Source organism: Hemitrygon akajei, chromosome 5, assembly GCF_048418815.1.
Source record: "Hemitrygon akajei chromosome 5, sHemAka1.3, whole genome shotgun sequence".
NCBI lineage: Eukaryota > Metazoa > Chordata > Chondrichthyes > Myliobatiformes > Dasyatidae > Hemitrygon > Hemitrygon akajei.
In genome coordinates this window covers 159,708,282-159,728,424 of record NC_133128.1, presented here as the reverse complement: position 1 = coordinate 159,728,424, position 20,143 = coordinate 159,708,282, and the positions used below count along the sequence as shown (strand labels likewise).

Here is a 20,143-nt window from a genome sequence, read left to right as displayed (position 1 = left end):
TAGGGAACCATTTAATAGTCTTATAACAGCAGGGTAGTAGCCGTCCTTGAGCCTGATGGTCCACGTTTCCAGGCATTTATTCAATTACATTTACAGTAAGATAATGTAAGCGATATTTTTCTTGCAGTTAGTTACAAGTATGTCATATCATGAACAGGATTGATATTCTACTGGCATAAGTGATACAGCAAAACAAACCCTCTCAGTTGTATAGCCTTTCTCTGTACTTGTTCACGCCACAAGATTTTACTGATAATGTTCACTAAGGTTTATGTACCCCTGCTGCCTCCTAGTGCGTAACATAACTATAACAATTCACAGAAAGTTAGGAGGAATTTTTTATCATCCCACCCACATACATGGGCTCAGTTAAAGTGGGTAGACATCAATTAATTGTCCATTCACTGGGGATTCTCTTCTGTCACTATCATACCATAGCCTTTATCAGAGAACTAAGGCATTGTGTGATAAAAATAAAGTGCTTTATTATAGGAAAGAAGATGCATCCTTGAAATCCAACACATTTCTTTATGTGTTCAAGAGAAACAACATAATTTTTGAATTTCATTACTCTGGAATTTCTCTCCACCCCTTCCAAATTTCTGCACTCTCTATCAACAGCCTCACCCACCCACCTGTCTCTACCACAGCCCCAACTTATCAATTCAGTGGCCTTCATGAAGTAAAAAGTTTTGTTAAAATGTGCAAGCATTCTTTTAAAGAAAGCTTCCTATGGTAGCAGGAGGAGCACACAAGAAGGAAGCGGAGGATCATGAGATCAGTGTGGAGCATGTTAATATGTTAGAAAATTTTGAGATTAAGGAAAAAATGGTGTCGGGTCTCATGGATAAGACTCCAGGACCTGATGGGATACGTACATTAAGAGAGGTAAGAGATGAGACTGCAGGAGCTCTGACCAAGATCTTTGTGTCCTCCCTAGCCACAGGTGAGGTATCAGAGGACCTATTAGCTATTTTTGCTCTGTTGTTTATGAAGAAAAATAGGGATAATTTTGGTCACCATAAACCAGTGAGTCTTATGTCTCTGGTTAGGAAGCTATTGAAGAGGAGGATTCTAAGCGATAGGATCTATGAGCATTTGGAGAGCCATTACGTAGTTAGGGACAGTTAGCATGGCTTTGTGCAGGACAAATTTGATAGAGTTTTTTGAGGGGGTAACAAAGGTGGTTGATGAGGGTAGCACTGTGGATATTGTCTTCAAGGATTTTGCTAAGGCATTTGACAAAATCTCACTTGGTAGGCTCATCCAGACAATTGAGATATATGGGATCCACAGTGAATTGGCTGTTTGGGTTTGGGATTTGCACATACAAAACACAGAGTAGTGGTCAATGGTCCTTTGGCTGGAGGTCCATGACTAGAACTGATGTTCTGCTGTTTGTAATATATATAAATTACTTGGATGAAAATGTGGATGGGCGGTGAATTAAGTTTGAAGATGGTACAAAGGTTGGTGGCATTTTGAACAGTATAGAAGATTGCCAAAGGATACAGTGGTAAATGGATCAGTTGCAGATAGGGCTGGAAAAATGGCGGATGGAGTTTAATTTGGCCAAGTGTATGGTGTTGCAATTTGGGAGATCAAATGTAAAGGAACAAAAAGTTAAATGAAGACACTTAACAGTGTGGATGAGCTGATGGATCTCAGGGTCCAAGTCCATAGTTTTCTGAAAGTGGCTGTTGACAGAGTATGCTTGCCTTTATTAGAGGGGGAAATGAGTTCAAGCATCAGGCAGCTGCATTGCGGCTTCATAAAGCTCTGGTTCGACTGCATCTGGAGAATTGCATTCAATTTTGGTCACCCTATTACAGGAAGGATGGTCAGGCTTTGGACACAGTTAAGATTTATCAGGATGCTGGTGATATGAAGACAAGTTGGGCTAAAGGATGCTGTTTTCTCTGCAGCAGCAGGGGCTGACGGGAGACCTGATGAAAGTTTATAAAATTATGACGAGCATAGAGAGACAGCAAGTATGTTTTTCCCATGTCAAGATGTCTACCACTGGAGGACATGCATTTAAGGTGCTCCATAGAAACTGACTGCAGGATTTACCACATTACAGAAGCAACTACACCTCAAAAATATGTAACTGGCTTTAAATCTTGACATGCATAAAGCACAGCATATGTGGGCAAGTGTTTCTTTCATTCCTTTTGCATCAAGAACCCCAATGACACCTTATCTTCTACCCCACCTTAACACCCCCAGCATCCTGTGATGATATTTCCATTAGAACCTCCTCCATTATCTCTTTCTACCATATTCCTGATTATCTCTTTATTAGTGAATCAATTGTTGTGCTCAAATGAAGTTTCATATAATTATCTTTAACAATAATGACTTTAATCATTCCATAAAAAAAGGAAAAAGTGCCATTGACTTTGACAAAAATTAGTTAACATTAGACAGACACTAATCATATATGACAAACTATAAAAGTAATAGCCGGCGTGTATTTTGGAATATCATTTAAGACCTTGTAACTAATAACTAAGTTTAACATATACAGTTCCATTCTCATGAACATCAAGCAGTCTCCTTGGTACTAATGCTGGATTCTTGACAGCAATATGGTTTGGCTTTCAAAACAAAACCTTAGTCAAAGCACATAGTTCTGGGCTGAAGCAGACAGAACCCATTGATCTACCAGCAAATGTTGGCCTTCCTCTTTTCTCTGTATGGTTTGCCTCTGTCCTACTTCAATTAAATTTTTTTTCCCTGAAATCTTCCTCCACCTACAAAAGTGGCAAAACAAATTGCCTCAGGCAAGCATCTGAGATTTATTTGTTTAAAATATAGAACTGCAGAGTCTTCAAAGCAAAGCCCACAATAAGTACACCTTCTAACTTGCCAAGTGTTTGAACAATAAGATATTTGTGAAGTAGGCTTTACACTGGAACACAAAGTTGTAAAAGGCATTAACAAGCACCGTGAAACTTTTCCAATGAAAATACTTAGGTGTAAGAGCATGATTTAATCTAGTGAAGAAAATGAGCCGTGGTCTATATTTAGACATTTCTCAACATTTTTGACTTTGGATATCAGATTATCACTTCTGATGAGTTATTGGCAATTGAAAGGGTGATATTTGGAAGCAGACTGGTGTTTGGATAAGTTTCATGTCTGCAACAGTGGCTTGCAGCTGCAGATCAAGTATGAAATGTCAGCTGATTAACAATGATCAGAAATGGATTTAGGATGGATTTTTCAGAATTCCGAGTAAGACTAGAAGCTTTTTCTCAACATCTAAATGAATTGGATTCAGTTGGAATGATTAATTTGAAGCTGTGGTCAGAATGATCCATTCTGACGGTAACCATTGGTTAAAGATGCAAAGTACAGAAAACAAGAACATGGCTATATGGCTGGCTTAGATAAATGCTCCAGAATGGTGCTGCTCCGTCGGTCTCCAGAGACTATGGATCTGCGCTTAGAATTTCCAGGGCGCAGGCCTGGGCAGGGTTGTATGGGAGGCCGGCAGTTGCCCAAGCTGCAGGCCTTCCCCTCTCCACGCCACCGATGTTGTCCAAGGGAAGGGCACTAGGACCCATGCAGCTTGGCACCAGTGACGTCGCAGAGCAATGTGTTGTTAAGTGCCTTGCTCAAGGACACAAACACGCTGCCTTAGCTGAGGCTCGAACCGGTGACCTTCAGGTTACTAGTCTGATGCCTTGCCCACTAGGCCATGTGCCAACACAGAATATAGATTATATAATAGGGACTGTAGAGTTTATCTCCTCTGATTGTAGAGTTCATGAATTTCTCTAAATTCTACCTAAATTTGTTTCAGTTTAATTTCTGCTTTTTTAATCTATCCCAATTTTTATCAATTATTCATCATATGTCCCCTATTGCCCTTTCTCCCATAAATTTGTATAGATTGCATTTAAAAGCACCAAGACCATTTGCTTTTGGACAGATAAATCTTTCTTCTCTGCCAAATAATTCACCATTCCAAAATCCGTCTGTAAACATAACACTGAAACTTTGTTCTCTATTATATACTACCTCTTTTTTAAATCTTTCTATCCTGGCCCCCTTCATTCACCAACATTGTTCTAGGAGGAGTCTGCCATCTTTCCCTGATTTAACATATATGTTAATTTAGAGCCATCAATGTGTTTGTCTCTTAAATGCCAGCTAAATATTGGCAAATCATTGGTTCAAGGACAATTATGGATGAGAAATAAGTGTAAGCCTTGATGGTAACATTCAGAAAGTGAAAAATGAATAAAAATACATCTACCCATCGCATAGCCCTGTATGCGGATAACGTAATTTTGTTTTGCTCCAACTTGAAACAAGCATTACCTGCCTTAATAGGACTGATAAGTACTTATAGTACTTTTGTAGGTTATAAAATAAACAACAACAAATCTGCAATATTATTCATGGATAAAGATGAGAGAATCAATCCCCCACTTCAAACTCTGTTTATGGTGTCAGACCAGGGTTTTAATTATTTGGGTGTTAAAATTACTCCTACTATTGATAAAATTATCCCAACTAATTATAACCCTCTCACAGACTCAGTTATTCAACTTATAAACAGATGGACGAAATTGCCCATATCTTTGATTGGATGCATAAACATTCTAAAAATGTCAGTTTTACCGAAGTTCCTGTACCTTGTCCAATCTATTCCACTTTCTCCTCCATCATCTTTCTTTTATTTATTCAAGAAATAATTTTCTAAATTTTCTAATTTCATCTGGAATAATAGACGTCTAAGACTCAGGCTTTCCCTGTTATATCTGCCGTACGATAGAGGCGGCTGACAGCTACCAAATCTTATATGGTATTTCTGGACGGCACAAATTAGAGCAGGACTGTTTTACTTTGTTAAGGTTCACTCCCCTACTTGGGTCTCAATGGAATCCCAGTTGCTCAATATCCTTCTAGAACTACAGTCGACCCTCCTTATCTGTGGGGGATTGGTTCCGGGAATCCCGCAGATACCAAAAAACACAGATGCTCAAGTCCCTTATCTAACCTGTCACAGTGCGGTGGTCTTTAGGACACAGCGGAACCCCGGACCTTATTTAACCTGTCTCAGTGCGGTGGTCTTTAGGACACAGCGGAACCCCGGACCTTATTTAACCTGTCTCAGTGCGGTGGACTTTAGGACCCAGCAGAACAACGGACATTATTTAACCTGTCTCAGTGCCGTGGACTTTAGAAGCAGGCGCAGGCTCAGTGTTTCTGTTCACGAAAATAATCATGATCACGATTGAAAATAAGGTGGAAGTAATAAAGCGATCAGAAAGAGGTGAAATGCCATCGGTCATTAGAAAAGCGTTAGGCTACAGTCAGTCAACGATCGGAACAATTTTAATGGAGCATGTAAAAGGCCCTGCTCCAATGAAAGCTACAATTATTACTAAGCAACGCAGTGATTTAATTATTGAAATACATATGTTTCTTAAGTGTTTTATATGCATAGAAAGGTAAAATATGTACTATATACTAAGAAAAACGTTTACTAACTGATGCTAAATAATACCGGATTTACCTGTTCCGACTTCAAATCTGACTTAAAGGTGGACTCAGGAACAGAACTCATTCATGACCCGGGGACTGCCTGTACTTTTAAATCATCTCTAGATTACTTATAATAGCTAATACAATGTAAATACTATGTAAATAGTTGTTATACTGTATTGTTTAGGGAATAATGACAAGAAAAAAATAATCTGTACATGCTCAAACAACGAGTGTTGGAGAGAGAACTTCTCGGTTTTCCCGATCCGCGGTTGGTTGAATCCGCACATGCGGAATCCACGGATAAGGAGGGCCGACTGTATATATATATTCAGCAGATAAGAAAAAAACTGGTCAAACAAACTAAAAACCCTTTCTTAAAAAATACAATAATGGTTTGGTGTGATGTTCTTGCGTATTTGGGAGAGACCACAGTTATCCCAGTTCACTCCTATCTTTGGTGATGACGGCATTAAAACTTGGTCGACCAGTGATGCCTCTGGTGAGCTAAGGTGTCTGATCTTTATAATGGCAATACATTTATGTCATTTGAAGAACTCAAGGCCGCATATGGAATTCCAACAAAACACTTTTTTAAATACCTTCAGTTGCAAAGTTTTATTGTGTCCAGTCAAGGTTACAGTTTGAAGCTCCCTCCTTTATCTACCCTAGAAGACATCACTCTGAAATAATCTGAAGCTAGGGGACATGTGTCTGTATTATACAATTTGTTTACAAGTAAATACAAAGAGTCATCAAATAACATACTACAAGCATGGAGAACTGATTTGCATGAGAATCTGTCAGAAAAAGAGTGGTCAGAAGCGTGTTCCTTAGTCCAAACCCAATCAGTGAACACTCATTCTAAATTACTCAATACAAATGGATAACCAGACGGTACATTACTCCAGTCAGGTTGCATCACTTTAACCCCAACATTCCAGACACATGCATTAAATGTAATCACCAAAAGGGGTCTCTGTTTCATTGTATGTGGGAGTGCCCCCACATAATCTGCTTCAGGAAGAAGGTGCTGGATTTGATTAGTCAGATTATTGGAAAAAAGGTGCCCTTTGATCCTAAATTATGTATTCTGAACATTTATCTAAAGGACTTTGTAAACTCCAAAAAATGTAAGTTCTCTGCTTAATATTTGTTTTCTGGAAGCCAAACGTTGCATAGCCTGTTCCTGGAAGAAACCAACAGCTAGTGGACTCTCACAATGGCTGAAAGGAATGCCTCCTTATCTTGCTCTAGAAAAGATAAACTACATCACAAAAAACAAACTTGGCAAATTTTGGGAAATTTGGGACATTTTCTACAAGTTTCTAGAGAACAAATTTCAGGATGGTGAAAGTAACAAACTGAATTGACCACTTTTTTAATGGCGGGGTGTTTGCTTTCTTGTGTGTGTGTTTTTTTCTTTTGATTTCTTATGTACTTTTTCCCTTTTTTTTAAACTTTGTTGCATTTTCAAACCTATGGATGATATGTGTTTTCTTTTCATTCTGTAAAAGCAATAAAGAGATGTTTAAAAAATATACATCTACTGTGAGAAGATCTTGCAGACATTTGCTACTCAGACTAAGGCAATAAAATCCATCCTACTGACCAAACTTTCTCTGCTTTTTGCTGCCCCGGCACTAAATTCACTTCTTTCTCCAGCTTTCTTCTTACCTTCCCTTTCACTCTCTGTAGGTCATCTTATTCACAAGGTCCACTTGCTGCTACAAAAAACAATTCCCATTATTCATCATGCACATTCTCTCCCTAGCCATAAAATTAGTTGATAATGTGAACAGTTTTCTCTCTTTTCACAAACAGCCTCTATAAGTTTCCAAATCAGTTATTGTTACTCAACTCAAAAAATCTTTCCTTGATGCCATTCAGATTGCAGCCTAGGTCCCAGCTTCCCAGCTTCCAGCCCTCTCCACGGTCCTTGAATATGCTATCACCACTCAGATCTCTTTCCCAACAAGGTAGGGTCAATCCATTCAATCTAAACCACACCCCGACAACAGCAGAAGCAGCCCTTTCAAGGTTACAAAGGTTTTCCCACATGATTGCTGACAAGAAGACCGCACATCTCAACCATATTCTCCCTCTCCCTCTGGGTGGAGAGCACTTAGTAGCTTCTTGCACTTAGTACCTGGTCACAGCCATGCAACGTCTACAATGACTTCACTTCCTGCTTCTCAATAATTACATCTGGTGATCTAACTTTAGCCCTCTCCTATTCCTTATCTACATGTCACTCTACTAAGAAAAACATCATACAAAAGCTTAAAAAAATCACAAACAAGAGAAAATCTGCAGATGTTAGAAATCCGAGCAACATACACAAAATGCTGGAGGAACTCAGCAGGCCAGGTAGCATCTACGGAAAAAAGTACAGTCGGCATTTCGGGCCACAGGACTGCCAGAGGGTTTCAGCCTGAAACGTCAACTGTACTTTTTTCCATAGATGCTGCCTGACCTGCTGAGTTCCTCCAGCATTTTGTGTGTGATACAAAAGTAAAATATCAATTTCCACAACAGCATTGATGACAATCAAATCAACTTACTTTGACTTCTCTTCAACCTCTAATGTCAGGCTATTTCTCCAACACTCAGAACTAGATGGGTGGATATTTGCTCCAACTATGGACTGTATTGAGAGAGATAGGGCATTTTCAATGGTCATCTGCACAATTTTCCTTCAAAGCCACCAAAAGCATTCTTGCTCATGGCAAATTTCCTGGACTAATGATGACCATTTCCAAGATTGGTATCCCTGGGATGGAGTATCATGCATACATAGAAACATAGAAAATAGGTGCAGGAGTAGGCCATTCTGCCCTTCGAGCTTGCACCACCATTCAGTATGATCATGGCTGATCATCCAACTCAGAACCCTGTACCTGCTTTCTCTCCATACCCCCGATCCCTTTAGCCACAAGGGCCATATCTAACTTCCTCTTAAATATAGCCAATGAACTGGCCTCAACTGTTTCCTGTGGCAGAGAATTCCACAGATTCACCACTCTCTGTGTGAAGTTTTTCCTCATCTCGGTCCTAAAAGGTTTCCCCTTTATCCTTAAACTTCCCTAACATTGGAAACAATCTTCCTGCATCTAGCCTGTCCAATCCCTTTAGAATTTTATACGTTTCAATAAGATCCCCCCTCAATCTTCTAATTTCCAGGGAGTATAAGCCTAGTCGATCCAGTCTTTCTTCATAGGAAAGTCCTGCCATCCCAGGAATCAATCTGGTGAACCTTCTCTGTACTCCCTCTATGACAAGAATGTCTTTCCTCAGATTAGGGGACCAAAACTGCACACAATATTCTAGGTGCGGTCTCACCAAGGCCTTGTACAGCAGCAGTAGAAGTGTGTGCCTGTGTGTGTTTGTGTGCCCTTAACTCCTGCTGGAGTCGTCGGGGCGCCGTCATGACAAGCTTTTCGCACCAATCTTATTTTTTGGGTGATTGCTCATCGTACGGCGTGTCTTGGGCATCTGAAACCTGGCAGAGCCCAATCCCTCTCCAGGTTTTTTTTTAATGAGGTCGAGTTGCTAGCTCAACACTCAACCCAGGCACGGATGGAGAGTGTGCAGGGGAGCCGGCCTGATTCAAACTCGGGACCTCTCTACCTGAAGTCCAGCACTGAGGCCACTACGCCACCAGCTGGCCATACGTACATATTGAATGCAGGAATAACCACTCAGCCCCTCAATCCTATTTCATTTAATTCAATCTGGGCTGATTTGATTATACCTCCGACTCGGTATTACCATCTAATGCAACGTTTTGCCTACTAAGTGTCAACCATTGCCTTAAAAATATTCAAAGAATCCTCTTCAATGTTCAAAGTTCAAGGTATATTTGTTATCTAGGTATGTATACATGTTTCCTTACAAACAGTCACAAAGCAAAGGAACCCAAATGAACCCATTAAAAAAAAGACCAACATACACCCAATGCGCAGAGAGTAAAAAAAATCACGCAAACAATAAAGACGAACAAACAGCATTCAGAACGAAAGTGAGTGAATAGAGACAAAGCCCAGAGCAGCCAGAACAGGCCCACAGTCTGAGTTCATCACACAACGGAGCAAACGTCGTGGAGCCTGCAGACACAAAGCCCGGACAACCACCCTTCGAGGAACAAAGTTGCAAAGACTTACAAGTCCTGACACAGGTCTCAGTCTGAAATGTTGACCACCCCTCTACCTCCACAGATGCTACCTAACCTACTCAGTTCTTCCAGTGATCTGTTTTTACTTGCTCCAGTCTGCAGTCTCTAGAAAAATTGAGGATCTGGTGGCAAAATAAACATAGTGCATAATTAGTAATTATCTTAATGAATACTTTTAGAGATTGTTACGAATGTGCCACAGCTCTGAGGGGCCGAAGGGTGCGGGGTAGCCCCCTCCTTTGTGAGAATCGTAAGATTACTATTAAGTCAGTTCAGGGGACACAGGAAATGAGAGAAAGACATGCAGAATCCACAAAAGGGTTGGAATGTGTCCTGGCCTCCGAAAGGCGGACCCATTGATACCGGCTATTGTCTCTTGGAGATGGACTTGTGTATTGCATCCTGCACGATGCATCGAAGCCCCCCCCAGGCAATGAACCGAGGGGGAGGGTGGTGGAGGGATTGCATCATCCCAACCTGATCGACATCTGCGACCCTGTGAGTCAGGATAAAAAGAGGGTCTGGGGGAACAGCCCCTCAGACGCACCAGAAAAAACGCTAGCGATCCCGTAATAGCAAAAACCAGTGGAAGGCCACGTGCGTCCGTTTCCATTTGCCCTGGAATCAGTGGCCTTTACCACGGAAGAACGGTTTTTAGCTAACAACGGGGAAATCAACTCCCAACGACTCTCGAAGGATTGACATCATAAAAGGAATCGGCAAGTTTTAACCCGTCTCACTCTCCAACCAAAGGCTGCAGCCTACAGCTTGACTGAACTAAAGTGACTTTTATATTTCCATCGGACAATACATTATCCCCTAGACAAAGATAGAGCTATTTCTTATTGATTATTATTATACCCGTGCTTTTAGATTTAGTATTGACGACGTATATTATCTGTGTGTTTGCATTGATATTATTTTTGTGTATTTCTATCAATAAATACTGTTAAAAATAGTACCATCAGACTTCAACGGACCTCTCTATCTTTGCTGGTAAGTGACCCAGTTACGAGGTACGTAACAAGATATGGGTTGTATCTACCTCTGCTGCTTTGTTCTTTCAGCTCCTTAAAATGCTCTTTAATGTCTATTTCTTTGATCAAGTGCTTTTTTGTGATATATCCTAATATCTACTTATGAAGCTCAGTTAAATGCTTCACAATAACAACTTTTAATCTTTTACTAAGTTAAAGCTACCATATAACTGCAAGTAATTTATTACTCTAGGTCAATGGATCTGTTTTTCTCAACTCATGACTCAATTTGAATAGCTTACTGAACTTTTCACTGATATTTATATCTTTTTATTACTGTGATTACAAAGCGGTGTCATAGATCACATTCCCGCTACCTCAACAAAGTAACAGCCTTTAAGAAGATAATCTTTATGGAACTCTTAATGTCAGAACCTAATGGCAAGGAATGCAATGGGCAATATCTTCATCGTGTATCAAATCCAGAAAACAACCTGGGGAGCAACAACCATAATGCTTGATGCTTTTGACCTAGCGAAAGCCCTCAACCCCATCAATAAGAGCACTTATAGACAATTCTCCACAAACCTCATTGTCCCTGAAAATTTGTTAATACTTTTCACCTGCTCCATTTCAACATGAAGACCATACAACCGCAAAATATAGGAACAGAATTAGGCCATTTGGCCCATCGAGTCTGCTCCGCCATTTCATTAAGGCTGATCCATTTCCCTCCCAGCCCTAATCTCCTGTCTTCTCCCCATATCCCTCCATGCCTTGAGTAATCAAAACTTATCAACCTCTGCCCTAAATATATCAATGACTTGACTTCCACAACCACCTGCAGCAACAAATTCCACAGATTCACCACTCCCTGGCTAAAGAAATGCCTTCTCATGCCTGTTCTAGATGGACATCCCTCTAATATGAGGCTGTATCCTCTGGTCTAGACTCCCCCCACCATTGGAAACACGCTTTCCACATCCACCCTATCAAGGCCTTTCAACATTTGATAGGTTTCAATGATATCTCCTCTCATTCTTCTGAATTCCAGTGAGTGGAGGCCCAGAGCCATCAAAAGCTCCTCATATGATAAGCCTTTCAATCCCAGCATCATTTCATGAACCTTCGTTAAACCCTCTCCAATGTTAGCACATCCTTTCTTCGATAAAGGGGCCCAAAACTACTCACAATACTTCAAGTGAGGTCTTACTAGTGCCTTATACCCTGATCCTGGCCAATATAGTTAATCTACAGGAGCCCAGAGCAAAGTCCAAAAGCACCTTCTCAAAGCCTTCTGGAGAGGGTGCAACATCAACTAATTCATGGGAGACCCTGGACCAAGACCACACAAACAGAAGATTCTTTTGTAGAGGCACAGAGTCCTGCCAATAGAACATGTGAACATTATCTGTAAACTGAAAGAAGGTAGAGCAGCTCAAACACACCCATCCGCCTGTTATCTCAATTAGCACCTGCCTACTTTACATCTCATTCAGGAATCACCACCCCCTCAAAAACACATGGAACTCATGTGAACTCATGAATGTCCTACATATCATAAGGACCATCAGAAACCTTAAAGATTCAGTTGCAATTATATTTTCTGTATAGCTGTCCCACAACAAAAATACATTTACTCCCTAGACCTTCTCTCTGCCACACATGCTCTCCGACCTGTGCCTCTCTATGTCACTCACACTGTGTCCACACCTCTTCTATCACCCACTCCCCACTCTTCTCATCACTCCTGCCCTTCCTATGTTTTTGCTCCTCTCTCCTGCCCTTACTTTTTCATATTTTCCGCCTTATCCCTATTCTGTCACTGTCAATCCTGACTGTTCCTCTATCACTCACACTATTTTGTCCTGCCTGCTTTACTCCACCTCTCCTGTCACTCTAACCCACTCATCTCCATTACTCACTCTTGTGTCTTGCTCCTCAGGCACTTACTCCTCAAAAAGTCATTCATCTCCCTGTTCTTCACTCATCCCCATTATTCCCCCCTCTGATCCGTTCACTCCTCTGTTACTCAGCATCCTACCTGCCTCACCTCCCTTACTTATTAGCTCAAGAGCTGGTCATTGACTTCAAGAAGGGATGGAGGTAATGCACATGGTCATGTCTATATCAACAATGCTGAGGTGAGAGCTCCTACTCCTAGGAAGTGAATAGCACCAATACCCTATCCAGGTCAGACAGCGCAACAAAGAATGCTCAGCGATGTCTCTACTTCCTCGGGAAGCTAAAGAAATTTGGATTGCCCCGTCAATTCTTACTGACGCACCACAGAAAGCATCCTATCTGGATGCACAAAGTTCAGCTCTGCCCATAAACGCAGGAAACTACTGCTCAGCACATCACAGAAACCAGGCACCCCTCCATGTCTCTTTCTCTCTCTATTTATCCAGAGATACAATGAAGTAACAGGCCCTTCCAGCCTATCAACCCTAATTAAACATGTAAACAACCCACCAACCCATCCATAACCCTGATGCAGGAGGAAAACTGAGCACTTGGCAAATCAGAGCCTAAGGGGTTGATAGAGTTAGGACATTATGGCAAGACTTGTGGGATAATGGGCATAAGTAGAGATAGCTTTACAGAATACATAAAACTGTTGGGTTTATAGGAGAAGGGGGCAAAACAAGAAGGGAAGGAATTATTGTGACACGACTTAGAATTGGGCATTCTATGCTTAATTATTCCTTATATCCGGTAGGGAAACACCATTTTGGGATGAGAGCAAGAAAAAGCATGAAACCAGAGATCGTGCATAAGCAGTGCGGCTTCATTGAAGATGGTGAAATGTGAAATGCAATCTTTATCCTTCGAATGATTTGTGAGCATGCCATAGAGGTGAGGAAAGACCGATACTATGTTTCCTTGATTATACCAATGCTTTTGATAAGCTGAGACATGAAGATCTTATAAAAATCCTTCAACACTTGGACATTGCTGGGAAAGATATCACAATCTTCAGAAACTGGTATTAGGAATAAAGAGCAGGAATGAGTTTAAATGAAGACAAGTGATTTTGTCCAGATTAAGTGGAAAGAAAGATGGGAGAGACAAAGATGAGAAAATCAGATAGCCTCCAACCTGATGACATGAACTTCAGGCAATTGCCCCCACCATTCACCATTCCCCATTCTATTTCCCTCTCTCACCTTACCTCCTTACCTATCCATCACCTCTCTCTGGTGTTCCTTTCCCCTCCCCTTTTTTCCATGGATTTCTTACCTCTTCTATCAGATTCCCCCTTCTCCAGCCCTTTATCTCTTCTGCCTTTCAGCTTTCCTGCTCTTTATTTTACCCCTCCCAGTTTCACCTATCACCTACTACCCTGTACTTCTTCCTTCCCTCCCCCAACATCTTGCTTTAATTTCTCGATTCTTTTTTCCAGTTCTGCTGAAGGGTCTCAGCCCAAAACGTCGACTGCTTTCTCTTTCCCCAAGATGCTGCCTGGCCTACTGAGTTCCTCCAACATTTTGTGAGGGTTGTGTTCTTTTGCCTGGCTTATTCAACCTTTATAGAGAGATGATTCTAAGAAAAATTAGCAGTATTCCAGGCATGTAATTGGTAGATACAATTTGAACCACTACCAAATGCAGGTGATACAGTACCTCTAAGGAGAAGCTTCAAGAAATACTAGATACTTCTAGAGTAGGTTACATGGTTGGCGCAACATTGTGGGCTGAAGGGCCTGTAATGTGCTGTAGATTTCTATGTTTGTTTTAGTCACCAAAGAAAGTGCAGAGAGGATTGACCATCAACTGCAAGAGAGCGAATGGGTGGTTGTCACAGAGGAAAGGAATACAGTTCAGTTAGATAGGGATCACAATAACATCTGACAATAGGGCTGATGTTGAAATTGGAAGAAAGATTAGGATTGCTAAATACATGTTCGAGCGTTTCAGCAGGATATAATTTCTATGAGAATGAAACTCAAGACTGTTGCACAGCTATGTTATTTCCACACTAACGCTTGCAAGAAAATATTAGACAATATCAAAGCAAAATGAGGGAAGATTCGAAGTTGCAGAAATGTGGTTTATGAGAAGAATGATGAAAATATCGTGGAAGGACTGATTTACAAATGAGGAAGTATTGCGAAGCACCGGAATAAGAGGAGAACTGACGTCATCTATCAGCTAACGGCAGCTGGGATCTCTGGGACATGTGAAGAGGATAAAGAAGCTCGAACGTCTTGCAGTGATGGAAAAAATTGATGAATGACATTCATTACATGACATTATGTCAAGGGATGGACAGGTAAAAGTTTTGAAGAGCTTATTAAAGACAGACGGAAGACCATGATCGTCATACTACATGGCACACTATAATGATGAAGAACGAATCGATCCGTGTGAATAGCATGCAAGAGCAGCTTTTCATTGTATCCTGGTACATGTGACAACAATAAATCAAAAGCTGGATGAACTCAGCAGGCCGGGCAGCATCCATTGAAATGAGTAGTGAACGTTTCGGGCCGAGACCTGGAAAAACATTAACTGCTCATTTCAACGGATGCTGCCCAACTTGCTGAGTTCAGCCAGCTTTTGTACGTGTTGATTTGACCACAGCATCTGCAGTGTACTTTGTGTTAACAATAAGTCAATTCTATTGCCAGTTCAACCATCATCTCCACCATCCACTGTCCCACCCATCCAGTGTCATTCACTGTCTGTCCCGCCCATCCAGTCACTCACCCGTCTGTCCCGCCCATCCAGTGTCACTCACCATCTGTCCACCCATCCAGTGTCACTCACCGTCTGTCCACCTATCCAGTGTCACTCACCGTCTGTCCCGCCCATCCAGTGTCACTCACCCGTCTGTCCGGCCCCTCCTTCCTGTCCAATCATTTCATTTGCCCAGACCAGGTGGTTCCGATACGCCGTGATGTCAGAGGTCGGAGGTCAGGGAAGATGGTGGAGACCGTAGTCTCGCCGCCGGTGCGCCTGGTTTCTTACGGCGGCAACAAGATCAACTACCGCAAGCCGGTCTTTTCGATCGACAGCAAGTGAGCGTCTAGTGCGGTGGTGTCGCGGGCTCCAGAGGCGATCGGGGAGAGGGGAGTGGGCGCAGGATCTGCCCCGGCGAGTGGCTTGCCTCAGCCACGCGGGGAATGGGGGAGGGCGGTCTGATGGCTGCGTGTCCTGCACAGAGTGGCTTCTGTAGTGGAAAAAGTACCGGCCAATTTACGCAGAGCAGGACAGCCTTACCGAACATATTCATTAGAGCAAGATTTCGATCAGAACAAATAATGTGACCACATCAGCTAGAATAATATTACTGACATGCACTGAGTTTTGGTTATTTGGTAAAGAGCAAAGTGTCCCAATATTTTTTTTAAGACTGGCATACTAACCTTATGGGAATAAATACAATCTGCTAGTGGATATCACATCTGTGTCAATGATTTGGTCGAGGGAGAGAATGTCATATTTCCACAGCTATGGATGGTACAAAACTAATTAGTTGTAAATAGGATGGAAGATGTAAATAGACATCGAACGAGTTTGTACATATGGAATGGGTAAGGCCACACGTACATGTTGAGTTTCCAACTTTGGTTCACAAAACATAAATGATGCAAGATGGTGGAGGGTTGTATTTCAGAGAGACCTGAATAACATTGCTTCAAATCATTGAAGGCCAACACAGGGGCAGCAAGTGATTAGGAAGGGACATAGTATTCAGACAGACATTTATTATGAAAGAATATGGGTACACAAGTAAAGATAGCAACAAACTGTTTCAAGTCAAAAGCCTACATGTTCTGATGCTCCAGGTTCCATCATTTGCTCTTTCTTATATGTACTTGAGTAAATATGTCTTGTTGCAAATATACAGGGCCACAGTGGGACTTCAACTGGAGTATTAGATCTGGTTTTGGTTTCCTTGTCTGAAAACAAAAAGGCATTTAATTCCCATTGGGGGAATGTGGCAGAAGTTCACTAGACCTGTTCTGGCTTGGCATCATCTCTAAATGTGGGAATATGGTATTTCATGTCTCCTTCCCTCCCACCACCATTCTCCCCTTCTCCGACTCCCTCCTCCTCTGTCCCTTTCTAAATAGGCCCCCCTTCCCGCCGCCTGCTAAATCTTTAATACATATGATGAAAGGCTGGTGTACAATATTAATTGCAGTGTCACCCCACTCGTTGGAACATGCAAACCTGAAAAATATCAGCTTATCGTTACACTTAATTTTCAACCCTGTAACCAATGTTAGTTTGTCTTGCAAGTCAAGATTGGAGACGTATGGCCTGTATTCTTTAGTGTTTAGAAGAATGAGAGGAGATCTCATTGAAACTGCAAAATTCTCAAGAGTTTGGGCAGGCTTGATGCTGAGAGCTTCTGGTTGAGGAGTCTGGAATCTGGAAGCAGTCTCAGAATAAGGGCTGAGATGAGCAATCTCGTTGCTCCAGGTGGTGAATCCATGGAATTCCCAGGGCTGTAGATCCTCATGGTGATGATTCAAAACAAAATCACCAGATTTTTGGATGTTAAGGAAATTGTGGGATTTGGAGCTACTGCAAGAAAGTGGCTTTCAGGTTGATCTTGATGATTTTCATGTGTGATTGAGACTGTACCAAGGGCAAAATAACCTACCAGTGTTTGTACTTCTCTCGGTTTCTTACAAGTTACAAGTCCCATGTTTCTTCAGGTGTTGTGTATTCCTTTACTTTTGACATTTATTTGATATGTCTATCCTAAAATGAAGTCCCTGCCTATCCACCTTGTCTATGCCTCTTATAATTTTATATACTTATGTCAGGTCACCCTTAAGCCTAGGAAACTTAAGAAAAAACTATCTAAGTCTGTCTGATGGTCTCTAATCTAGACAACCTCATCATCCTGGTGAATCTCTTATGCACCTTTTCCAAAGCCTCTATATCCTTCCTGTAATGCAGCAAATAGAATTGTACACAAGTGACCCTTTAATTTGAGACTGTGCATTTACTCTGTCAAGCACATCACTGAATTCATACAGTGGCATGCAAAAGTTTGAGCACCCCGGTCAAAATTTCTGTTACTGTGAATAGCTAAGTGAGTAAAAGATGACCTGATTTCCAAAAGGCATAAAGTTAAAAATGACACATTTCTTTAATATTTTAAGCAAGATTACTTTTTAATTTCCATCTTTAACAGTTACAAAATAACAAAAAAGGAAAAGGGCCCAAAGCAAAAGTTTGGGCATCCTGCATGGTCAATACTTATAACACCCCCTTTGTCAAGTATCACAGCTTGTAAGTGCTTTCTGTAGTCTTTCAATTTTTGTTTGGGGGATTTTCACCCATTCTTCCTTGAAAAAGGCTTCTAGTTCTGTGAGATTCTTGGGCTGTCTTGCATGCACTGCTCTTTTGAGTTCTATCCACAGATTTTCGATGATGTTTAGGTCAGGGGACTGTGAGGGTCATGGCAAACCTTTCAGCTTGCTCTTGAGGTAGTCCATTGTGGATTTTGAGGTGTGTTTAGGATCATTATCCTGTTGTAGAAGCCACCCTCTTTTCATCTTCAGCTTTTTTGCAGACGGTGTGATGCTTGCTTCCAGAATTTGCTGGTATTTAATTGAATTCATTCTTCCCTCTACCAGTGAAATGTTCCCCGTGCCACTAGCTGCAGCACAAACCCAAAGCATGATGGATCCAGCCCCATGCTTAACAGTTGGAGAGGTGTTCTTTTCATGAAATTCTGCACCCTTTTTCTCCAAGTATACCTTTGCTCATTGTGGCAAAAAGTTCTGTTTTAACTTCAGCGGTCCACAGGACTTGTTTCCAAAATGCATCAGGCTTGTTTAGATGTTCCTTTACAAGCTTCTGACACTGAATTTTGTGGTGAGGACACAGGAAAGGTTTTCTTCTGATGACTCTTCCATGAAGGTCATATTTGTGCAGGTGTCGCTGCACAGTAGAACAGTGCACCACCACTCCAGAGTCTGCTAAATCTTCCTGAAGGTCTTTTACAGTCTACAAGCAGTTCTCTTGGAAAGTTTTCTTGGTCTTCCAGACCTCAACTTGCCCTCCACCGTTCCTGTTAACTGCCATTTCTTAATTACATTACGAACTGAGAAAACAGCTACCTGAAAACGCTTTGCTATCTTCTTATAGCCTTCTCCTGCTTTGTGTGCATCATTTATTTTAATTTTTAGAGTGCTAGGCAGCTGCTTAGAGGAGCCCATGACTGCTAATTGGTGGGACGAGGTTTGAGGAGTCGGGTATTTATAAAGCTTTGAAATTTGCATCACCTGGCCTTTCCTAATGATGACTGTGAACAAGCCATAGCCCTAACAAGCTAATTAAGGTCTGAGACCTTGGTAAAAGTTATCTGAGAGCTAAAATCTCTTGGGGTGCCCAAACTTTTGCACGGTGCTCCTTTTTTTCACTCTAAAATTGTACAAAACAAAAATAATACACTAATCTTGCTTAAAATGTTGAAATAAATGTAGAGATGTAATTTGCTAGAAAGATTACAAAATGTTCGGTATTTTTTATTTATTAATGGATTTTTCTGACTTGTTTCAGTTAACTAATGTAGAATGATAATTGAAGTGTAATACAGAGCATTACAATTGCTGAGCTCCTTCCTAGAGCAAACTATTTTTGGCACTAAAATTATCTTGTCCTTCAAAGAAGATATACCAATGATCTCAAAAATGAGCTGCTTTGGCTGTGGTATAAACTGTACTAGTGATTTTATAGTGGCCCTTTATTAAAGAGAGTGTTCTGTTTTGTTTAAACCTCAGGTGAATTTGGAACCAATAAGTTTCCCTTACTGAATCCAAACCATCAGGATGATTGATTCTGAATTCCTGTATCAGATTATAGGTTTCAACCCAAGAACCTGAAACTTCTTTAATCCCACAAACAAGCAAATAAACAAAACAAACACAGACACAGATAATGCCCAACCCATGGAGTTTTTCAACAAATTGTTGCTCCAGATTCCAGCATCTGCAATCTCCTTATCTCTATTCTGACTTGCCTGCTTTGGGCAAACCCCACAAACCCCATCCCATTAACATCACACTATTTTTAATATTTAAAACCTGATCTATTTATCCTCCCATGATCCATTACGTGATTTTGCATTGCTGTCACCTAGCTTCAGATCTGAACTCTGTGCTGTATAGTACCTCACTTGTGTGCTTATTGATTAATTTCCTTAAGCATTGAACTTGTTGCCTTCCTACTCATCATTAAATACTCCCAAGCTCTCTCCTCGCCCTATTTCAGCTATTCAGCCTCTTAAGCATTCTTTAGTTCTTTCACTTATATACATTGCTTTCTTCTTTGCAAAACACTGTGTTTTGATGTTGGGTCTGGTATGGAGTTTCTCCCAGAAGACATTTTCTCCCTTGCTGTATTGTGCATCTTTTGAAAGCATTTTCAAAACTCTGTAAAGTTTCAGTGTTGCTCCCTCTTTGGAGCAATGTGTGCTGATTTCTAATTCAGTACTGTGTATAAGTATAATTCTTCCTTTC

The 20,143-nt window shown here is 41.1% G+C and overlaps 1 protein-coding gene across 1 annotated transcript in view; it reads left to right on the top strand.

Annotated features, from left to right (window-relative positions):
* Window positions 1–15,562: 15,562 nt before the first annotated feature.
* wdr75 (WD repeat domain 75) overlaps window positions 15,563–20,143 on the top strand; it is a 46,657-nt gene continuing 42,076 nt past the window's right edge. Inside the window, exon 1 of the mRNA XM_073047007.1 lies at window positions 15,563–15,676. Coding sequence (XP_072903108.1) covers window positions 15,582–15,676 — 95 coding nt within the window. The 5' untranslated portion in view covers window positions 15,563–15,581. The remainder of the gene's footprint in view (window positions 15,677–20,143) is intronic.